The 23,501-nt window shown below is 42.6% G+C and overlaps 1 protein-coding gene across 1 annotated transcript in view; it reads left to right on the top strand.

The window, feature by feature from the left end:
* LOC306982970 (putative flavin-containing monoamine oxidase A) overlaps window positions 1-23,501 on the top strand; it is a 100,647-nt gene that overhangs the window by 10,797 nt on the left and 66,349 nt on the right. The window contains exons 4-7 of the mRNA XM_079582612.1: window positions 2,582-2,696; window positions 3,521-3,678; window positions 7,546-7,635; window positions 19,177-19,264. Of these exons, the coding sequence (XP_079438738.1) occupies window positions 2,582-2,696; window positions 3,521-3,678; window positions 7,546-7,635; window positions 19,177-19,264 (451 nt within the window). The remainder of the gene's footprint in view (window positions 1-2,581; window positions 2,697-3,520; window positions 3,679-7,545; window positions 7,636-19,176; window positions 19,265-23,501) is intronic.

The following is a 23,501-nucleotide window of genomic DNA, read 5'->3' as shown; positions in this document are numbered from 1 at the left end:
GCTGGGCCTGGTTTGGACTTAAACTGGATCGGATGAGCTCAAATTGGGGCATGACACTGAAAATATTACTTAGAACTGACATTTTTGGTCCTTCAATTGTAACTTCAAAAAAATCTCAAATAATTTTTCATTCACTCCACACTCAATGCCAATCTGTGCTTTCGACCTCTCTGACCACCACCATTCACTCTACCTTCACACTTAGACATGGTGGGTGAAGTTTGTAGCTTACGGACACAATTGCAGTGTGCACCTGTGGGAGATTGTGTTCTAACCGGCAACCTTGCAATCATGAGATGACCCGCTTTACCATCGGAGCCACTGTCAAGGAGAGAAACGGGATGATTCTTTTGGAAAAGTCCACCGTTACTGAGGTGTTATCAAATATGAATGATATGATTGAAGTACTTTTGTAGTACTTTTGTAGTACTTATAAGTACAAAGTGATAACACTGGCACATAATATATAAATATTGTCTACAAAATATTATAAAAAGTTGTCAAATTCAAAGCAGTTTGTAACAAACATCCACAGTCCCTAAAGTTAGTGAAACTTGTTAATTGCATCAGGGCCTGATTCTAACCATACTCCCATTTAAATCTACTAAATCTTATAATTTAAAATAGATACACAGCTCAAGTTGTACTCACAGAATATTTGGCATATCAACCTGAATTGTGCCAAGTTAAAAGCAAATCCAAAAAGGTGAAGTTGAATTGTAGTCCTAAAAGGTGTAACTTCTCCATGGAATGCTCTGACAGGCCTATGAGAATTCCACAGCTCGGAGAGGGAGCATGAACACATTCTCCGTTAGAGCTGGGGATCCCTTTGTGGTACTGAGCTCATGTTAGGTGTAATGTGAAGCTAATGAGTTGGGGGAGTTTTCTATTTCCTTTTGAAATGATAAATGAAAGTACAAGAGACAATAATGTATACATTTGTGAAGTGCTTTTATTTAGCATTTTTGGAGATATATAGTTTGATAGTTGGAAACAACTACTTTCTTTGTTCTTTATTTCATTCATCTGTGACTCTGTATGTGACCACTGCACTGCTTTGAACTTTGAACTGAACCACAACACTCCTGTCCTGTAGAAGTGTTTTTTGGGGTCCCACACCCAAACGGGGCCGAGTTGCAATAGGGGGTCCCCGCTTGTAACCCAATGTATATTCCATGTATATTCCATGTATATTCAATGTACATTCTAATGAAAGATAGTGGTTTTGAAAAGGTAGCAAAAATGTGCCTTGGACCCCCAGACCCCACTGTGGGAGGGGGGTCTGGCCCCCGGACTATTAGTAGATACCCTAGCAACACACTGTTCATCGTATAATAAGTAGTCAATCAATCAATCAATCAATCAATCAATGTTTATTTATATAGCACTTTACAGCAACACCAGGAGGACCAAATTGCTTCACAGAAAGATAAAACACATTTAAAAACACCAAATAATTACAACCTAGACACAATTCAGTGCTCTAAGTATTAAAAGCAAGTTTGAAGAGATGAGTCTTTAATCTTGATTTAAAAAGGGACAGGTCCGTGAGAACACGCAGACTGAGGGGCAGCTGTTCCACAGTTTAGGCGCGGCACGAACAAAGGAATGATCGCCCCACTGTTTGTACCGGGACCTGGGCATGTCCAGAACCATCTGATTGGCAGACCGGAGAGTTCTGCTGGGCCGATGTACGGTCAACAACTCAGTCAGATAAAACGGAGCGAGACCATAAGTAAATAAACAATATTGTATAATACTGGGTAAATAAACAATATTAACATTCAGTCAACACATCCTCCCAAACACCTTTTAATTTGTAACATCCCCTGACTCTGCACACTGGATCCTATTTGACAATTCCATTATGACTAACTTATATCAGGCACTTAAACCAGCACACACTTGTTGCCTTTCTTTATCTTTGGACGCAGACAAAATAGTTCTGCCAGACGCTTAAAATCTCATGTGGTTATTCAGAGATATTGCTTGTTTGCAATTTTGGAGATTTGAATATGGATGGACCAAAATGCACAGCGATGACCTGCAACAAGTGGACGTTCTGACAGCTGATAGTCTTTTTATTCCTATGAGGGATGAGCTGGTTCTCACACATACTGTAGGTTATTGATGAACACACCGCAAAAACACGGTGGATGTAACTTCACTGGTGGAAACGTATTCATTCATTATGGTCTCGCAAAGATAATGTCTATAAAACAAGCACAACAATAAATCACTAAATAAGTTTCAAATGATGTCTTAGCACAATTTAATTTGTTAGTAATTTAGTTTTAGCTTGAAAATAAGAACACTTTATGATTTTTTAAGAATCTTCTCCAAGTTTAGCACAAGGTCTTTTATATAACTAATTTTCCGCCACGTAATTTTGTAGGAAAAAAAATCTATTTGTGCAAGACATGGGGAAGGGGCAACAGCCATCGGAAAGTCCAGTCAAGGATCAAACCCATTGACTGCTCCACATTTGAGTGTATTGAAGTTGTGATGTGTCCCCATTGAGGGGCTTCATGCATTTCTGTGGTTATGGGGGCAGTGGCTAATGGTCCCACTCTGTTCGCAGATTGACAGATTGTGTGCCACCGTCAGTGTTGATGACCCCTCGCTCACTCCGAATGCGTCCGAGCTGGACAGCATGACCCTGCACTCCTACATAGAGCAGCATGCGTGGACACGAGGTCAGTCAATCAGACGTACACATAAAGGAACTAAGTGCTTTATTTGTCATTATAGAATTGTACAACAAAATTGCGTTTGTTACTCCTTGAAGCTTGACCCAGGCTGCAACGACGAGACCACTCGAGACGGTTTTGTGGCTTTTATATGAAGCTCTGGAATCACAAATAAGACAGGACAAGTGGCTAGAGGTGGTCTGACACAGTCTTCTGCCCTTTGTCAAATCACACATCAGTCAAGGGGCTTTATTCACATGGTGATTTAAAGAAAAATAAGTATTTACACAAAATTCTAATACAAAAACAAGGTTAGGCGAGGCAACTTCATTTATACCGCGCATTTCGTACACAAGGAGCGCAATGACAATCTTTCAGCATCTTCTGAGAAGAGCGCAATGACAATCTTTCACCATTTTCTGAGAAGAGCGCAATGACAATCTTTTAGCATCTTCTGAGAAGAGCGCAATGACAATCTTTCACTAACTTCTGAGAAGAGCGCAATGACAATTAAAAGAGTGGTACGCACTGAATGGGTGCTGCTGCCGGATGCTCTCTCATCGAATGCAATTTCTCCATCTGTGAGATCTTATCTTATCTTACATCTTCTGAGAAGAGCGCAATGACAATCTTTCACCATTTTCTGAGAAGAGCGCAATAACAATCTTTCACCATTTTCTGAGAAGAGCGCAATGGCTCAATGGTCTTTATACTTGTCAAGTACGGCACTAAGTGAACATCTTCCATACTCTCCACTCATCCATCCACTTATCTGTGAAGTGCATCTATTTGGGTCACAGAACATTCTCCAATGTTCCATGTCCATGCAGATTTGAAGGAGGAGATGGGAGTTGCTGTGCGCTCGCTGTTTGGAGTGGAGCCGGCTCAGATGTCCCTGCTGTTCTTCCTGATGTACTGTGCAGCGGCCGGAGGAATCCTCACTCTGCTGGAGACTACTCCGGGAGCAGCCCAGGAGCTCAAGATAAAGGTAAAGCTCCTGTAGCTTTTCACTGCATCCAAATTCCAACAATAATAGCTCCTATAGGCTGGTCCTAGCTCCTATCCCCTTATCATGTGATAAGGTCAACCGTAAGGTCCCTATGCATTTAGGAACAAGAGGTTCCATCCTCACCCAGCGGCGGAAAGAACAGGAGAAATGACATCACCAAAAAACTGCATTATCCATACAGTATTGGACTACACAAAACACTCCTATTGCTGGGCACTGACTTTAATTATATTTCAAACATGTATGATTATAATCTGGAACTTCATTTAAGTCAAACTGCTGCTCTGTTCAATAAACAGCTCTTTATGACCTACACAGACTGTAGCTACATCTGCACTGGCTCAGAAAGTTTCAAACATTCACCGTACCGACATGAAGCCACACAGAAAACAGACAATGACTTACCCTCAACAGCTATACAGCCCTCAGTCACAGAAATAAAAATGTTCTGGTCAAATATTCCACCAAATAATGTCTTTTTGTCCATCATTCAGAGAGATCCAGCCACATTAGTGCACAATGAGGTCTGCTCCCCCGCTGTGCAATCTATGCAAATAAGCCAAATGCCCATCTCGACTGCGCATGCGTGGGTCCATCAGGCTCCTCATTTCAGCTACCAAACAAACCACTCCACCATTGAAATGTGTGAGCGAGTTCAGGTAGTGGAGCATGAACACTGGAGTATATTGAGCCATAACTGTGAACCGTGAAGCTTACGGGCATTTGTTTAAAGACTGTAAGACTCAAGTGACATTTCTTGCAAATATTTATGTTGTCAATATCTTGAAAGCGACGGAAAAGTCAGGACGTAGGCTGGAGCGGACCACAGCGGACCATAGCGGACCACAGCGGACCATAGCGGACCATAGCGGACCATAGGGGACCATAGCGGACCACAGCGGACCATAGCGGACCATAGCGGACCATAGTGGACCATAGCAGAACATAGGGGACCATAGCGGACCATCGTGGACAGGGGGAGGACAGGACCTGGGATCAGCCCGACACAAACTCCGTCACTTTTTAAACCATTTAAATTTGTCTTGAAATCACAGGGAAAAGTTTGAAAACGGTGTTGATGTTAGATATAGTGGGTACATTTCGTCTGTTAAATTAGCTATCGATTAGCTATTAGTTCATCGTCATCAACAAAATACAAATAAAGTATATTTAGATGGCATAGCCTATATGTGTATGTGGATCTCTCTGGTCACAATTAAAACAAAAAAATCATGTACTGTCCACCTCCTTATTGACAAAAAAAAAAAAGGATTTTATGTTATTATTTCTCATTCCAGTTTAAATGTAATGAATCGGTGACATGAGGCCACAGTTTCAGACCCTGGATCTTTGTCCAACAGTCGCCTTCAAGGGTCAGAAATGGTTTCTCACATACCGTATTTCCGGACTATAAGTCGCACTTGTTTTCATAGTTTGGCGGGGGGTGCGTCTTATACTCCGGAGCGACTAATGCGTGATTTTTTTCCTCCTTTTATTTAAAATTTGAATTACTTTCACATGCCGCTAGAGGGCACTGCAGGCTAATCGAGCAGCAGAAAGAAAGTTTGGAGTGAGCGAGAAGAGGAGGGGACTGCAATGAAGTAAACAAAACAAGCTAATTACGGGCTAAAAGCTAGATGTCCACAGCGAGAGGAGCGAGTTCGCAGATGACAGCTTAAAAACATGGGAGAGGCTTGTCAACGGTGCAGTTATATCTCCGTCCCCAGGTAGTATGTGACGTTAACATACCAGACACCTATTTAGTTCATAGTTTATGCTTCATGTTATTATCCAACAATGTGTTACCTTAGCATACCGTACGCCTATTCAGCCTGTTGTATTTTCTTCATTAGGCAATGTTTGACTAATGCGTCTTATACTCCGGAGCGACTTATCTGTTTTTTTCTTCTTCATTACGTACTTTTTGGCTGGTGCGTCTTATACTCCGGAGCGACTTATAGTCTGGAAAACACAGTTGTTATTCCAACTATGTCAACAAGGACTGGTCGTCACTTTTGAAGCATCTCTACATATGAGCGGTCGTTCAATTCTTTCCGTTTCTGTCTATCTCCGTATGCAGTCCTGGTTGTAAAAATAGACTTAATGCTAATATTGTAACAAGCTTCACGGCGACAACAAAAACGCGTTAAATCATCAACTTTCCAGCTCCAACGATCCAATTCATAGCTTTCTTCTTTGCTTTACGCTAACTATCAATATTGTTTGATAGCCAAAAGAAATTCCATCACCCATAATGCAACTGGCGACCTGAGATGGACATTCACCTTATTAGCCATATGGCTAAATGAGAGCAAAAGTAGAAACTCCCTGCATGTGGGCCATTTCTGAGGCGGCTCTTTAAAACTGTTTATTATACGGCTCTTCACAACCTAAGTAGAAGCTCCGTTGATTTGAATGGGATTTCCCAAAGTTTTTCCGGTCATTATTTTCTGATAAAGGACCTCTGAAAAAAATAATGACCGCTGCCAATGGCAACAGAGTTTGTGCTTTCATATCACTCCGCGCGTCCGTAGTAGCAACACTATCTCTGTCCCCGTTAGTGATGCGCGGGTCAGGGTTTTTTTCAACCCGCGGGTCCCGCATTTGGAGCAGGTTCTAACCCGACCCGGCCCGCCCCGCAACGTTGTTCTATTTTTTACAGCCCGCATCCGCAACCATTAAAAATTACGCGTTACAACCTATGATCCGTATGAACAGCACCGGCGTGTCAGCCCCTCGCGCGCTCGCTCTCTCTCTCTCTCTCCCTTTGAAGAGCGCTGGGCAAGAGGGAGAGAGGAAGAGAGCAGAGGTAGGCCTAACGCGAAGTCACACATAGTCACACAGACTGTGGAAAACAGGACACATGATATGAGCTCCACAAAAGCGTTCTCTGGATCACAAGCTGCAAAACGCTGCTTGTTTTATGAAAATCCGACGTATATTTACGCCAAAAACCTGCTGTAAAGACGACGGAATAAGTTGTGACTGAATTGAATGAATGCGCGTACGGAGGCATAGAGTGCCCGCGACCGGCATTTTTTGACCCGCCCCAACCCCCCCGCGATCGAAGGAGAATTTCACGACCCGACCCGACCCGAACCGCGGTCAGACCGCGGGGTCCGCGGTCGATCCCGCAACCCGCGCATCACTAGTCCCCGTCACTGAGAGAGAAGTTGGGGGAATTGCTCGTGAAGTTAGCGTCTGACTTTCAGCTTACCCAGAGATTCACCACCATTTCTCCTCTCCAACTGCACCTTCAACTAAGTAGCTAGGCTAGCTACTAGCCTTGCTGCTTCTAGCCTAGCAAAACGTTGCAGAGCAACGCGCAAACTTTTGGGAACTATTTGTCGCGGAAGTCGTTAAATAAACCTTTCGACCTTCATAAAAGTGTATTAAGTTTATGTTGTGTGTTCAGTTGGCAAATGGCCGTATAATAAGCGGTTCGTCCTGTCGGTGCTTATTTTCCCGATAATGAGCAGCGTTCTATACATTATCCCTTACGTGATGTGTAATGTTCTGTGGTGACAGCATTTATTTTGTCGCTTTTATGAAGTTTGGCCTGTGTAGAATTTTGTTCTATTTTTATTTTTATTTTTTTTATGTGCGTTTGTCAATACGACTGGTTACCTTTAAATTTTGATACCGGCACTTTCACGATACTTGGTTTTCGATACCAATACCTGAGCGATACCAATACTAAATTATTTGTCAAATAGACCTAGAAAACGGAAAACATTGCGGATGCTGACACACATCCAGTTATGGCTTTGACCTCTTACCAATTTCAACTTTTCGGATGCACCCATTATCTTTGTCTAATAATCTGTAATCACTCTTTGTCTACAGGGGGGCACCCAGCAGCTGAGCGAGCGCCTGGCCGAGAAGGTGGGCTGGGGGAGCGTCCGGCTGGGCTGGGCTGTCAAAGCCATATGGCAGGTACAGTGCAGTAACAAGTCACGGGTGAGGAGGAGCGACACCCAGAGAAAAGCTTCCTCTGAGAGCTTAGAGGTGTGAGGGGAGGTCAGGTACTCCTACCCTCACAGATTTTTTTTTTAGGCTTCCCCGTATTCTGGCTTCATTCTGCAGCTGAATATTTATTCATTCATTCAATTCCCACCTGGACGGGGCCTTTCTGTGTGGAGTTTGAATATTCTCTCTGTGTCTGTGTATAGGTTTCCTCCAGGTACTCCGGTTTACCTTAACACTAAAAATATGTACAATAGGCCAGGAAGAGTGAGGGTGTGGGGCACGATGGAAGGCGTGTTTACATGAATGCGTTCCACGTGTGTTCATTAACATGCACTGTCCCAATCCTAATAAACAAGTAAATAAAATAAATAAATACAATTTTCTCTCTTACATTGATTGCGAAAACTATTAATTTACAAACTCATTGGTATCTGGGCCCCTTGTACATTTGCCTGGTTTGATCATCACATAGTATGTAATTAAAATAACATTATTTTATATAATAATATAAATATATCACAGACAGTTAAATAAAGTATAAACCAAACTGTGTGTAAATGCTGTTGATATAAGCAACATAGGAATAATCCTATTTATATTTCATGTAGGATGTAGCTAAATGAGGCTGTACAGTGTGGGACACAAACCAAATTGCAAATTAGTGCTGCTAAATGAATAAAGCCCAGTCTGCTCTCCCCAACCCCTCACACACTCATCAAATCAGCTGATATCTGTGTAACGGATTCCCGTGCAAAGTTATGCAGCTAAATGTATGTAGTTCAGCTAGCGTGCACACTGCTTCGTAGGGAAGTTGACTCATTTTCTGATTTTTACAATGCAAATGCATTTTCCAATCAAAATCAAAAATCTATTTCATATGATGCAAGTTGTTTCTTTTTCTTACTCTTTATGTTTTTTTTATTGTTACTCTATATAATCTTTCTTTTGAGAATTGCACTCTTTTACACCAGCAACAGACAAGCACAATTGACTCCGTGCATTAAGCTAACGGTAACCTCGCCGCCCAGGAAACGACTTCAGGTTTTGCCAGCTTGGCAAAATAAAAGCACCGTCTCATTCATTAGTTCGTTCAGCAGCCCATTGGCTCAACTTTCTTTATGTCTGACTATTAACAGACAAAACACAATCATAATCATTACACTGACGAACCAGTCCCGGCTCCGGCTCGTCTCAGCCCGGCCCTGGGGGAAGTAATGGTGAAGTTGCTACAATGATAGAAGCCTTGGGATGTTCATGGACATTTTTTGCCCCTTCGCCCCATGGATCAGTGACATACTTTAAATACACTTTCTTTTGAAAAGTTTTAAGAGATAAGAAGTTCTCATCTTCGACATGTGTGAATTTCTTGTTTGATAATTGCTTTCAAAAACGTGACTCGTTCATAGATATCAATCATGCAAACAGTATAGTCCTCCATTGGTAATCATGAAATCCAATTCCAAAACATCGTAAGCACTTTCAGTATTCTACATTGACATTTAGGATTATTTTAAGAGCATAGTTATCGAAAATCACCTGCTTAAAGCTTTGCCTACTTTTTGCAAGTCCCTTTGGATATTTTCTTAACATAATGCATCATTTTTCATGCTATGATGTCCTGACTAGAGCAATTTTAAAAACGTAATAATAATAGTAGTTCCCATTTCCTCCCTCTTCTAATGATATTTTTATTTTTATTGTATTATATATATATATATTTTTTTTTTGCAGAGTCAGTTACCAGAGCTGAGGGAATCTGTTAACAGCCTCTTCTTATTTGCAGTGTTGGGTTTCATGAATTATTTAGCATCATATTTCAGAGAAGAAGAAAAAAACTGCTTGTTGATAGGGCTTTCCTTCGGGTCCCCCAGCACTCCCTGTTAGTGATGGTTCTGTGCAGAAAGTGGCAGCTGTGTTGGTGTCTGCAAACAGTCCAATCAGGTCCAGCAGAAACTTCCCCATGCCGTCAGTTTTCCCGTAGTTGATGGTGGCCACTGGCAGAAAGTGCAATGTAGAAAGTCCTTGGGAGTTAAACTAGCATGGTCAGCCCGAATAGTCTTTTCCTGTCCAATACTAATCTGAGATCACATTCTTTTAACCAGGGTTCAGGTTCAGATGAGCATGTCTGCCAGTCAGATGAACCAATCAAAGGGACCCAAAATCCATCCACATCAAATCAACCGGGTGGCTTACAAACTGAAAGGGTACAAGTAAAATGAGTGAGGAAAAGCATCATTTCCTGAGAAGTCAGACATGAGAAACCTTTTTGTTGAGAAGAAATCGTGTCCTTTCATGTTGAAGTGAAGACCAAATAATAAGGGACTGTGATCTGACTGCCCCAGAATTGGACAATTGAAGAGATGCTCTTGCACCTGGCAAAGATTCAGTTATTCGGCCCGGTTATCTCCAGCTGTGTGGGGCCCTTATGCAGCATAGTTTTGTGTGGCACAACTGGAACATTCTTAATCCAAATGAGATAAAATAAGATTAGAATCTCAATGTGCTACTCGGTGTGAACAGAGGCGTAGCTTGCCATGAGGCAAGGCAGTCAGCCGCCTGGGACCCCCATGTACCAATCCGTTATTCCGGAGCCTGCAGTAAACGCTTGAGATACAGTCTTCCTATTGATTTTGGTGATGTAGTTGCATCATCTCTCCATCAATGCTCCATGGCGCTGTTTATCCTCATCCTGCTGCATGCTTTAGTGAGTCATTAGGCTTGTTCGAGATGCTTATGCGGCTCTCCTGGATAATCGGCGAGAGCAGCCGACGCATAAGGGGCGGAGAAAAAAGTCTGAAGTCCAGCCGACCACTCCACATGCAGAGAACAACAAGACTGGCCTCAGGTCACGCAGCGTCTCCTTCAGATATCACGTTCATTTCAAGTTTATCCTAAATAAAACTCATTTACCCCCGCTCTGTTTCCTTTACTCCAGTGACATCATTCTTCATCAGAGAAAACTTTCCCATTTGTTTGTTTGTTCAAGTTTGTGAAATCAATCAAACATGAGGTCTATTTTAGGGGGCAATACCCAACTTTAATAGTTTCAGTCATAGTCTATTTGTTCAGATCTAAAGTGTTGCCCTGAAGAAGGGGAGGGGGTCACAGCCGATCACAGCAGACTTATATCCAATCACCTGAGCGTGAGCCGCTGACAGATGTGTGTTTTCCCATCATGCACGGGGCCGTGGAGCCGCTGCACTGGCCTTTGGGGAGATGCAGAGGCTGATCAACTCAGCTGGTCTCGATGGGGTCTCACAATCTTTCCGTGCCCCACGTGCCCGTGACATCAGAGCCCGTCTGGAGCAAGTCAGACAGAAATCTAACCGGCATGCACCGTGCATCTGCAGTCGGCTGTCAAAACTGTGTCCCTCTGGCTCATCTCGAACAAACCTATTGTTTCCTTGTGTTAACTTATAAAGAGCAGAGGGCAGACTTTACTCATGGCTCCACCAGATTATGCTTCTAATAGTGAAACCAGTTGATTATAATGCTCTTCATGACCTAAAGAACCTCAGCTTCTGTTCTGAGGGAAACTTAGGCAGAGAACTGCATTATGGGAGTTGTCAGGTGACCCTCTCCTGCCCAAATGACGTCCTCTCTCCCAGTGTGCAGTACACCGAGCGGCCACCAGAGGGCCCCCTACCGACATTCTTGCTTGGGGCCCCTTGGTACCCTTGCTATCCCAGTAGGTGTGAATGCTCACCTAAAATCAATTAAGCAGTCAATCCAATACTCTAAAAAAAAATCCAACATTTTACAACACTGTTTTGTTTTACAGTAAAAGAATAAATAAACAAAAACAGATGCGTTTTTACGTATTATATGTGGAGTTTAATCTGTTTAATTTGAAGAAATTAGGTAGGTATAAATAGATTGTTTTGACAGTAACTTGCGCGAATTGTAGAAATGCCTCTGTCTGTCATAAACAACATTTGTACAAAGCTTCAATTCAAATGCATTAATGGATGAGAGTACCAGTGCTTGGGGCGACAGTGGCGCAGATGGTAGAGTGGGTCGTCTCGTGATGCGAAGGTCCGGGGTTGAAATCCCACCTCCTGAAAGTGTACACTGTCGCTGTGTCCTTGGGCAAGACACTTCACCCACATTGCCCTCAGTGTCTGCGTACATTGGTGTCTGAATGAGAGTATGAATGGGTGAGTGGATCCTTGCTGTAAAGCGCTTTGAGTGCCTAATGTAGGTGGAAAAGTGTTATTTACCATAAAGAGTGCTGTGTGATTATGAAGCCTTTCACACTCGAACTTGATCTTCTACAGGGCGAGGACACATGTTTTTTTATGGACAAGCAACTGCATAGGTTCTGATTAAAAAACCTTGGCAACTAAAAATTCACAAATCATTGCCTGAAATCCTTGTTTGGGCAATAAAGAGTCATTTTGCAAATATAATTGAAGAAGACTTTTTTTTTCTTTGAGAACTGAAGTTCTTTCCTATTTAAACTCAGCCTCCACTATGCTATGAAATGTCTCCACAAGTTTCCGAGAATCAAATAGGCTGCAGTGCGATACAATGCTCCAACACCCAAACGGTGATGAGTGCTTTCAGTGCCTTCTTTTGATGCGATTTAATACATTTTACTGAGACGGACCCTGAATCCAAGCCAATAGCAGCCAAGTGTAAAATATGAAACATTAACCTTTCGTTACTTGTATTTCTGTTGGCTTGTTCTGATTTGTTATTTTTTTACTTTATTAGCCAATGAGTTTTCTATGTGCTTGTTCTAATAGATTTTTTGGCTAAGTGACTACACTCACTGTATTCACTTTATTTAGTATGCGTTTGTTTGTCAGGGGGCAAAGCTCTCGATTTACCGATCGATCTACGTTCCCACCCTCACCTATGGTCATGAGATTTGGGTAATGACCAGATGGTAAGGACAAGATCGCGCATACAAGCGGCCGAAATGAGTTTCCTTCGCAGGGTGGCTGGGCGCACCCTTCGAGATCGGGTGAGGAGCTCAGTTACCCGGGAGGAGCTCGGAGTAGAGTCGCTGCTCCTTCACGTCGAAAGGAGCCAGCTGAGGTGGCTCGGGCATCTGTTCCGGATGCCTCCTGGTCGCCTCCCGTGGGAGGTGTTCCAGGCATGTCCTAGTGGGACAAGGCCTCGTGAAAGGCCCAGGACACGCTGGTGGGACTATGTCTCCGAGCTGGCCTGGTGTTGCCTCGGGGTCAGAACAGCTGGAGGAGGTGTGTGTGGACCGGGAAGTCTGGGCATCTCTGCTGAGACTGCTGCCCCCGCGACCCGGCCCCGGATAAAGCGGAAGAAAATGGATGGACGTTTGTTTGGCAGTTGTGCCTGTTATGCAAACTGTTCAGCATGACAGTGCATTTGACTGATAAATATTGAAGGCATTGTTTGTGCATTTTATAAACTTTTAGCGGTTTTCGGAAACATGTTTACCCTTAGTTTTCAATTTAAAAAAAAATAAATATACACTACTTTTGATTGTTTTTGATAAAGCACTAAAGTGAAAAACGTGTTCTGTCCAGCAAGCAAATTAAGGAGAACTGGTGACTTGAAGGTTAATAAAACAGTGAAGAAAATGCAATGTTTTTGTGTCAGTTTAAGCTTTTTTAGACGGCACAATAAAAACATGTAAAAGGGGGGGTATTATGCAAAATCGACTTTTTCAAGCTTTACATTATGTTATTATGTCATTCCCTCATTAAAAACATGCCTAAAGTGTTGCCTTGGCACATTCACGTATTTTTGAGTAATCTGTAAAAACTGATGGCAGCCATTTTAGGGATAGGTTTGCCTGAGTCCTCCTAGGAACGCCCCCACCTCCTGGAGACGCCTCCGAGCTTTCGTCACCAGCCGAGTAACCAACCACTGCTCCTCAGCAGAAGCCCCTCCCCACTGATGCCAAAGCGTGTGGAGGGGGCGTGTCGGAAAGAGTCAGAGGTTCTTAAAGAGACAGAGGCCTATTTCAAGACATTCACTACAGCCATTTTGAGAGAGCAATTGTATACAAGGCAGTTATTTTAATTTACTGCATTAACAGACCAACAGAAGGTTTGGTCATCATTGTAGTGTGCTATAGACTGGTGCTATGTGATTGAAAAAAGCATAATACCCCCTCTTTAAATGTTTTTAAGCTGTAACTAGTAATATAGAATGTATAACAAATTTAAAGTAACTTGCCCAACACTTGTCCCAGACCGATGTAATGTCTGCTAGTAATGACCCGTGCTGTAGTCTTTGCAGACCGGGGTGCAGCCAGGAGCATGACCCTGCACCCACATGTGCTCTAGCCCTCTATCAGACCAAAACCAGCCTCAACAGAGCCGCTTGGTGCGTGTTGGTCTTAAGGTAGTCACTGCTGCTGATCCGGGACAAAAGATTTGAATTCTGGACTGTCCTGAACTTTTTTGGACGTATGGTCACCATAAAAGGCCCACCCCCTCCAGGTATCCATCCATCCATTTTCTTCCGCTTTATCCGGGGCCGGGTCGCGGGGGCAGCAGTCTCAGCAGAGATGCCCAAACTTCCCGATCCACACACACCTCCTCCAGCTGTTCTGGGGGGACCCCGAGGCGACACCAGGCCAGTATTTGCAAGTTATTATTGTTGACCAAAGGGAGGGTTTTAGCTTACTTAATGTTCAATCCAAGTGACCTGTAAATGACTTATATAACAGTCACATCATTTTTGTGTGTGTAAAAGCTCTGACTCTTGGTGAATGGTGACAGGTCTGGCACATATTGACAGACAAGCACATTCTCACTCTCAGCTCACGGGCAATTTAACCCTCCTCTGCTGAACCAGGCTGAAGGACAGCAGTGGTCTTTCTTCGCCATGAGGATCAGGCGCTGGCGAAGCCTCAACCACCCAGAGAAAACAAACAAAAAAGCTATTTTGTGTGCGGTACATCTATAGACCTTTTCCAAGAAATTAGAATATCATGGAAAAGTTTATTTATTTCAATAATTCCATTCAAGACGCTAAACTTCCATAGATTATTCAGGGCCCAAGTGTTTAGTTGTTTATTTGTGCATAATTTGGGCTTCCAGCTCATAAAACCCATGAAAACAGGATCTCCAAAAATGATAATACTGTGAATAAATCAGTCCAAACTTTACAGGGCATGTTTTAAACTGAGTGTCACACATGACTCATCTACTAAACTCAAAGCACCGGCACAGGTTTGCCCAGGTGTCATTAAATTGCTTCACTTTGGTTCATTTGTCTCGGTTAGGATCAACTGCAGGGGAAGACTGCAGACTTGACAACTGGCCAGAAGAACATCATTGAGACCCTCCATAGGATGGGTAAGCCACAAACGTTCATAGCTAAGGAGGCTGGCTGTTCACAGAGTGTTGTGTCCAAGCACATCAATGGAAAGTCTAATGGAAGGGCAAAATGTGGCAGGAGAAGATGCACCAGCAGAAGAGCTGACCGTGGGCTTCAGCGGATTATCAAACGAAGAAGATTCATGAATCTGGCCGAGATCCAGAAAGAGTGGAAGGAGGCGGGAGTCACAGCTTCAATAACCACCACATTCAGACGCATCCGGGAGATGGGCTACAACTGTCGGGTTCCTCGGGTCAAACCGCTTCTGAGCCTGAGCCAGCGTAGGAAGCGTCTCAACTGGACCAAGGAGAAGAAGGACTGGACTGTTGGCCGGGGGTCCAAGATCCTCTTTTCCGATGAAAGTAAAGTGTGCCTTTCATTCAGGAATCAAGGTCCAAGGGTTTGGAGGAAGACGGGGGCGGAACAGAACCCAAGCTGCTTGAGGTCCAGTGTGAAATGTCCACAGTCAGTCATGATTTGGGGCAATGTCCAGTGCAGGTGTTGGTAAACTCTCCCTTCTTAAATCCAAGGTCACCGCATCAGTCACCAGAATGTTTTAGAGCAGGGGTGCCCAAAGTGGGGCCCGCGGGCCAAATTTGGCCCGCCGAAACAATGCTGTTGGCCCGCCAGAGGGTGACCTACTTTTGCGCTACAGTGTATACTAACTCTCTTCCATTCATTCTCAATGGTAAATATGGATGCAGTACACTTTTTGACCACCAGCTTCAAATTGGGGGCGCTGTTTCTCTCCTTTCGCAAAGTTAACGAAACACTGTTGTGATGTCTTGGTATTTATCAATTATAGAGCGTTGTAGCATCAACTTTTTTAACAGTTTTCCAACTTTTATTGCAAAGGTTGTTGACATTAACAACAGTATATGTTAAAAAAATACTTATAAAGGAATATAGCTGAACTGACACTTTCAAAATAATCTAATGTGGCATTTTCTTTGAGTTAGCGAATGAGGTAAAGTTACTGGTGTTGCACGAAATTGCTACAATTGTTGATTTTGTTCTACTAAAATTAGGCTTTTGCCATAGTTGCCATTTGTTTTAATATAGCATGTTATTTGCATGGATAGAATCAAATGCAAATGTGTTCGTGTTTGACATCGCCGTGTTTGGCCCGTGACTCACTGGCACTTTTTTATTTTGGCCCTCGAAGACAAATAGTTTGGGCACCCCTGTTTTAGAGGACTTCATGATTCCTTCTGCTGAGGATCTGTATGGAGATGCAGATTTCATCTTCGAGCAGGACCTGGGGCCTTATCAAGCTTGCTGCGCACAAAATGAGGCCAGAACCTTTCCTCTGCGTCAAAGATGGCATTAATAGAAAACAAACCTAACGTGAAACACTGCGCTCCTCCATGTAAACTAAATAGCTGCAGTATGAGGTACGCACTTTTCAGATATACTGTAGTTTATTTGAACTTTATTTTCATCAGAAATGACAAAGCTTAGAATTAAATGAGTAACTTATCACAATGTTGTGAAAAACATATGCAACTTATTTGTGTACTTAAGTTGTTGTCTTCATAGGTGCCCATATACAGTGCCTCTCGAAAGTATTCATACACCTTGAACTTTTGCACATTTTGTCATGTTTACAACCCTTAAAGGGGCTGGAAGCAAGTTCGCCATTTTATACTCACTACTGCCACCTCAGGCCATATGTGTAACTGCACCTTCTATATTAAGCTCGTGCATGACGGCAATTCGGGCCGAAGTGACACATTTTTGAGTGACCGTACAGGATTTTAGAGGCAGTTGTGGTGAACAGGTCTGAGCTCATTCTACACATTAGGACATAGCTGGAACATGTACGGGGAGGAAAATACTTAATTTTAACATTTTTAAACTCCTTATAGTCCCTTTAACATAAAGATTTTATTTTCATTTTTTTACTGAACGTTCACACACAAGTAACAGACAACTGTGAAGTGAAAGCAAAATGATACATGATTCTGTTATTTTTTTTTAAATAGAAAAGTGGGGCGTGCATAAGTATTCATACAGCATGAATGAATACTTTGTGGAACCCCTTTTTACTGCAATAACAGCAGAAAGTCTTTTGGGGTTTTACTCTACAAGATTTGCACATGTAGAGACTGACATTTTAGCCCATTCCTCTTTACAAAACAACTCAAGCTCTGTCACATTAGAAGGAGAACGTTTGTGAACAGCAGTTTTCAGATCTTTCCACAGATTTTCAATAGGATTTAGGTCAGGACTTTGACTGGGCCATTCTAACACATTAATATGTTTTTATTGAACCATTCCATTGTAGATTTAGCTTTGTGCTTCAGGTCATTGTCCTGCTGGAAGGTGAATCTCCGCCCCCAGCCTCAGTTCTCTTGCTGACTCCAGCAGGTTTTCCTCCAAAATGTCCCCATATTTGGCTCCATCCATCTTCCCAACTATTCTTACAATCTCCTCAGTCCCCGCTGAGGAAAAGCAGCACCACAGCATGATGCTCCCCCCCGTATATTTTAAACTGGGGATGGTGCACACAGGACGATGAGCAGTGTTAGGTTTGCTCCATACAAAACGTTTCGCATTTGGGCCAAAAAGTTACATTTTTGTCTCATCTGACCAAAGCTCCTGCTTCCACATGGAGCTGTGTCCTCCATATGACTTCTAGCAAACTTCAAACGGGATTTCTTATGGCCCCCTTTCAATAATGGCTTTCTTCTTGCCACTCGTCCATGAAGGCCAGATTTGTGTAGATACGACTTATAGTTGTCCCATGTACAGATTCCCCCAGCTCAGCGGCAGGACTTCACAGCTCCTCCAGAGTTATCTTGGGGCACTTGGTTGCATTTCTCACCAGTGTCTCCTTGTTCAGTTGGTTAGTTTACGTGAACAGCCGTGTCTTGGTAAGTTGGCAGTGGTGCTTTACTCTTTCCATTTCCGAATGATAGATTGAACAGTGCTCCGGGAGATGTTTAAATCTTAGGAAATCTTTGTATAACTTAATGCTGCTTTAAACTTCTCCACAGCTTTATCCCTGACCTCTCTGGTGCTCCTTGGCCTTCATGATGTTGTTTAGTGACCAATACACTCTGACCACAGCTCTGAGGGCCTAAAAGAACAGCTGAAATTATACTGAGAGTAGATTACACACAGGTGACCTCTATTTAACCGTTAGGCCAAGGTGTGAACATTCTGCCGTCATTAGGAATGTTATAAAGGCAGTTTAATGCACTCAGAATATGCTGTATGAATACTTATGCACGCCCCACTTTTCACTTTTGTATTTTTGGAAAAATAACGGAATCATGTATCATTTTGCTTTCACTTCACAGTTGTCTGTTACTTGTGTGTGAACGGTCAGTAAAAAAATCAAAATAAAATCTTTATGTTTAGGGTTGTCAACATGACAAAATGTGCAAAAGTTCAAGGTGTATGAATACTTACGAGAGGCACTGTACGTGCACGCTCGTACCCGTATGCGCACTGGGGCTGAAGCCTTTTAAATGGGAAGCAGGAATGATCCCGCTGTACCAACTCTGTTAATTGACTCATAAGTCTGACCAACTGGGTTTAGGTCTAAAGCTCGGGGCACATGTCCTTCAGACAAGAGGCCGTCTTTAGGCACTGGCACCCCGGCTCCATTGCCCACAAAAGGATTCCCGACAAAGTATTGAAGACTGACGTATCATTTTGAAGTATCATATTTTGATTGATTTGATTTTTTTTTTTTCTGCAAAAACTGAGAAATTTATTTATTTATTTCTTCATAGTTTTCTAATTTTTGGAAATCCTGTTTCCGTGGATTTTGTGAGCTGGAAGCCCAAATTATGCACAAATAAACAACTTAATACTAGAAGTTTAGCGTTTTGAATGGAATTATGGAAATACATAAACTTTTCCACGATACTCACATTTTTTGGAAAGGGTCTGTAGTTTTAAAGCATTTTTGTTGCAATGTCTTATTAATTGAGAAAAACTGTTAAAGTCAAATCATGTAACTAAAATGGCACCAACTGTACAACACTGCAACTAAAAAGACAGACTGTGTGAGTGGAATAGTCAGATTCAAAGAAATACTGAAACACGCATGAATGAAAGAAAGCACAAATCCAACATTATAACAGCTCTGATAGGTCAATTTAATAATAATTGACTTAAATATAAAGATCTCAACCCTTAACCATACCTATCTATTTATATCTTGTGTGTTTGTGTGTCCAGGACTCAGAGTGGGCTCGCGTGCACACCTCCTCTGGTGGGACCCTCCTGTGCAGATCTGTGATCGTCTCCTGCCCCCCTCATTTGGCAGGTCAGTGAATGTCTCCCACTATGGGAAGTGTGCAGCGACAGACGTCTCATTACCAGACATGACCAAGAGTCCAAATTCAAATAGCCAACCCATCACCACCAATCAGACGATCTTGCTCACACCTTCACTCAGTGAGGAAGACGTATATCTTGTCCAAATGATTTCAAATGTTTTAATTATGTTTTCGAAATGTCATTGCTTATCTTCCTCACCTGCCTGTGTATGGAAGACTGACGAGTGCAAGTGAAAATATATAAGCAATTCTTAAAGGTCCTTTTTTCACAGAGTAAAAAAAAAGTAACAATACTCTGAAACACATTGGAAACTCTCCTCCGCACAAGTCTACAGAGCGTGGAAAGCCTATGAGTTATGGCAAATATGCCAGGCACTGTCCCAGACTCAGCAACCCCAATTTGCTGAATGTCTCTCTGCTAAATCCTCACCCCATTTGTCATGCTGTCCAATACAGCCTGCAGGCCAGGAAGTAAGTTCACGCTTTAGGTATAATTGTTGAAGCTACTCAAATAAACACATGACAAGTTACTCAAGTCACACATTACGCCTCTCTGCTTGTGGCTAAGCTGTCCGTGCCTGTCCAAAAAATGTATGGACATGGTGGCAGTCACTTGGTTGAGACTACATGTTGTCTCCAGGCTGAGAAACTATTTGTAATGAAGTCGTTAGAGAGCCAGTGTGTTGAGTCCTGGAGTGGGTCTGTGGGCTGGTGTGACACTAGTTTGGGTCAGTGCAGTGGGAAGTGCTCAGTGCCAAACATGTCATCAACAGGCTGACTGCAAACAGCCTCTTGGGGGCAAAGATGTTTGGCAGCTTCTTTCCAAAATCTCAAAAGTTAAGCGCATGAACACTGGCAAAGTTTTGCGGAAACACAATAAGTGTCCTTTTCGTAAAGCCAGATTTGCTTTAATTTAAAATCCAAAACGCATAGTGTTGTCATTTATTTTCAACAATGGTAACCTAAAAAAACACTGATGTGCGTTGTGGGTCTTTAGGAGGCAGTGAAACACGTACATTATTTGAATGGGTTGTCGGACTAATGGGCCAACCCCCACAGTGGATAAAGGGACAGCCTCCTGTGACACAGTGAGGCTATCACCCCCCCCCCATAGAGCACCTCAGTGCTCTATTGTCGCAAAATGAAATTACAAAAGCTGGTTGTAACTATAGTCCCTGTTAATGTTTAGTCTGTCATGGTGCCGCCATAGGCCCGCGTTCTCCATGGTAGTTGAGTGGATCGGCTGCGTTGACTCGGACCTCGCCATGCTAATGCCCCGCTCACACGCCTATGGTCAAGGAAGGTCGTCACTGCCGCCTGCCTTTTTCTACGCCTTTTTGTGCTTCATTTCGCCCCTTTTCGTTTGGTTATCCCCTGTCATTGGAACCCGAGTTTGCGTGTGTGTGTGTGTGCACGTGTTTGCGCGTGCGTGCATGTGTGCGTGTGTGTACGTGCGTGCGTGTGTGTGCACGTGTTTGCGCGTGCGTGTGTGCGTGTGTGTACGTGCGTGCGTGTGTGTGCGTGCACGTGTTTGCGCGTGCGTGCGTGCGTGTGTGAGAGCAACACAGACGCACACTGTGCTAACAAACTATGAACTAAGAAACAAGTGATTAAAGAACTGTGAATTTAACTACGAACAATTGACTCAACTAAATGACTGAATCAACTAAGAAACAAAGTGTAAAACAAATGTAAAACTTTTGTATAAATCTGCCTTGCCTCTGTGATCTATTACATCAACAACGAACCTGCGTGCTTTACTTTTACTTTCTGGTGCTGGCCATCTCCAGCTGGCGTTGTTGCCATATTTTTCTATTTTAAAGAGTCAAGTTAACCCTCGCATTGCCACACTATGTTAAGAAATGTGGAAACCAAATACTAAGTCCTTTATTGTCATTGTACAAGCGTACAAGAAAATAGTGTTCAGGTGTCAGTCCTGAGCTGCTGCGGCTGAGCCGCGCTGCCACTGTGTGTCGACCTGCACACACATCCTGCATGCTGTGTAAACAGAAAAGTCAGTGAAAAAGAAAAAAAAAAGACTTTCTTTACTTTACAGCATGTTTGCGCCTCCAGCAAGAGTCTTATTTTGAAATCTGTGGACCGAAGACAGTAAATTGTTGCTATTCCCCACTGTGTGTGGAATGTTTTCAGAACTGAATGTTGTATCTAACCCGCACATATTTTTCTTTGCTTTTGCTGTTTTATTTATTTTTTTAGTCATCTTCTCAAACCATTTACTTGCCCGCTATGATACAGGAAGCATAGCTGCTGCTGGTCATGTCACGGTGGAAATAGATACTGTTTTTGCTCGTCATCTTTCCCATGTAGAGGCACAAACAGTTCAAAGAAGCTTTGACAACGTGCGCTTTGTTGAAGTGGCCATGTGTATTTGTAGACTTTATTGTCCCTGTGGGCGAATCGTCTTATTAGAATTATAAGCAGGGGCGGAGAGTGAAACATCGGCATCTTCTTACAAAAAAAAGAAGTAAAACCTGCTTCGTTTTCATTTCTAAAACTTCAACTGGTGGACTGATACTTTTGATACTGGCTTCAGTTTCAAAACATCAACATGTCAATACTTTGGTATCAATCTGCCCAAAACTACTGTGGTCTTCTATTGCTTTCAGTATCAAATACAAATAGCCAGTGGTTAAAGTGGACTTTGGGAGGTGGTGGAACTCTGGTCTAGAAGATTATACGCTACATCACGTCTCTATATAGCCAGTATACATGTTTGTTTATTTTTGCCAGTGTAAAATAATGTTTTAATTGCTTGTAGACTGTAAAGTAAAACGGGGGGGGTCCCCGAGGACCTGTTTGTTTATCTGACACCAAATGTATCCATTTTATTCAAGGCTGAAAGCTTCAAGAGTGTACACAATTAGTTTACAGATGAGTTTAAGTTAGAGTTCTTGATTTCATGGTCAAGTGAATGTTGTTATTGACGATGTGCATTCAGTCTGTTACACGGGGAATGTCTGTAAAGGACTTCTGTCCAGTGTAGCTTCAGCAAATTAACAATGAGCTTTGCGCTCTCTTGTTTGCTTGTTTGGTGCCGGTGAGTGTCAGACATGATGTTTCCTTTTCTTTCTTAGATTTTAAACTTTAAAATTTGTGATCATTGCATCAATTTGGATGTGTTCAATTTACATACGGAAGTTTAATCTGCACGGCCCATACTATTGCTCGGACTGGAACAGTGACATTAGCTTAGCGTGTCGGCATTTTCTGATCAGGAACTTTTTTTTTTCTGGAGTCCAGTATCCAACAAACTGTTGCGCACGGATAAGTAAAGCACCGCAAAGAGAGGCCGGTTGTTCACGAGAGACAGTTCCAGCTCGGAGCGCTCGGAGTTCAGTCCAGGGGCCGAAAGGTCACAACATTTTGGTGAATACATTCCTCCACATCGTTCTACCTTCAGACTGCCTTGCTGCAATTAATTCTGCCCCCGCCCCATTTCTTCACACCTTGACTACTTCTTATTTCATTTCATTCAAAGTGCCGCAATCTCCCATTCTATAACACGTTGATTTGTACATCATATCATTAAAGTACACAAGGTACAAACTATTTTTATAAAAGTCATTTCAGATGTTTTACTTGTGCGTCCTGGTCCACGTTGCTCAAGTTACAGTAACAAACTTTTTTTTATACAACTGAACTCTGTTTTCATCACTATCTCAAAACTTTGAAGGACTTCAGCCCCATTCACAATTGCAGCCTGACTCCATAATTTGCCTGCATTTTGTCAAAAAGGGGTATGTGTAAATACGGCTTTTGTATTTTGTAATTTGCCAGGTCAAGACCTTGTAAATATTTCCGAGAATTGGCCATTAATGCTCAAGCGTGAATGAATACAAATATGCAGAGAGAGAGAATGGAGAGGAACAGCACGTCCAGTGAGAAGAAGCCGGTGAGCTGCCTGTCCCTGTGATAATGGGGCAACAGACACAAATAAATACTGCTATGGGAATCACTGTCACGAAGGAATGTGCAGAGGAAAAAGAGCGTCCATAAACAAGAATTTTTCGGGACGGCACAGCAGCAGTGGTCACAAAGTTTGGCTGAAAACATATAATAAACTGCCTTAACTATTAAAATGGTCATCATTTTCTTGGCATTTTGTAATCATTAGCCACATTTATCAGAGCCGATACCAGGATCCAAGGGATAAGCAAGTTTATTTAAAATACCTTAACATTATAAATAAAAACTTGCTTGCTT

Source organism: Gobius niger (genome assembly GCF_951799975.1).
Source record: "Gobius niger genome assembly, chromosome: 2".
Taxonomy (NCBI): domain Eukaryota; kingdom Metazoa; phylum Chordata; class Actinopteri; order Gobiiformes; family Gobiidae; genus Gobius; species Gobius niger.
Note: the sequence above shows the minus strand (reverse complement) of the source record. Positions and strands in the feature narration are given on the sequence as shown.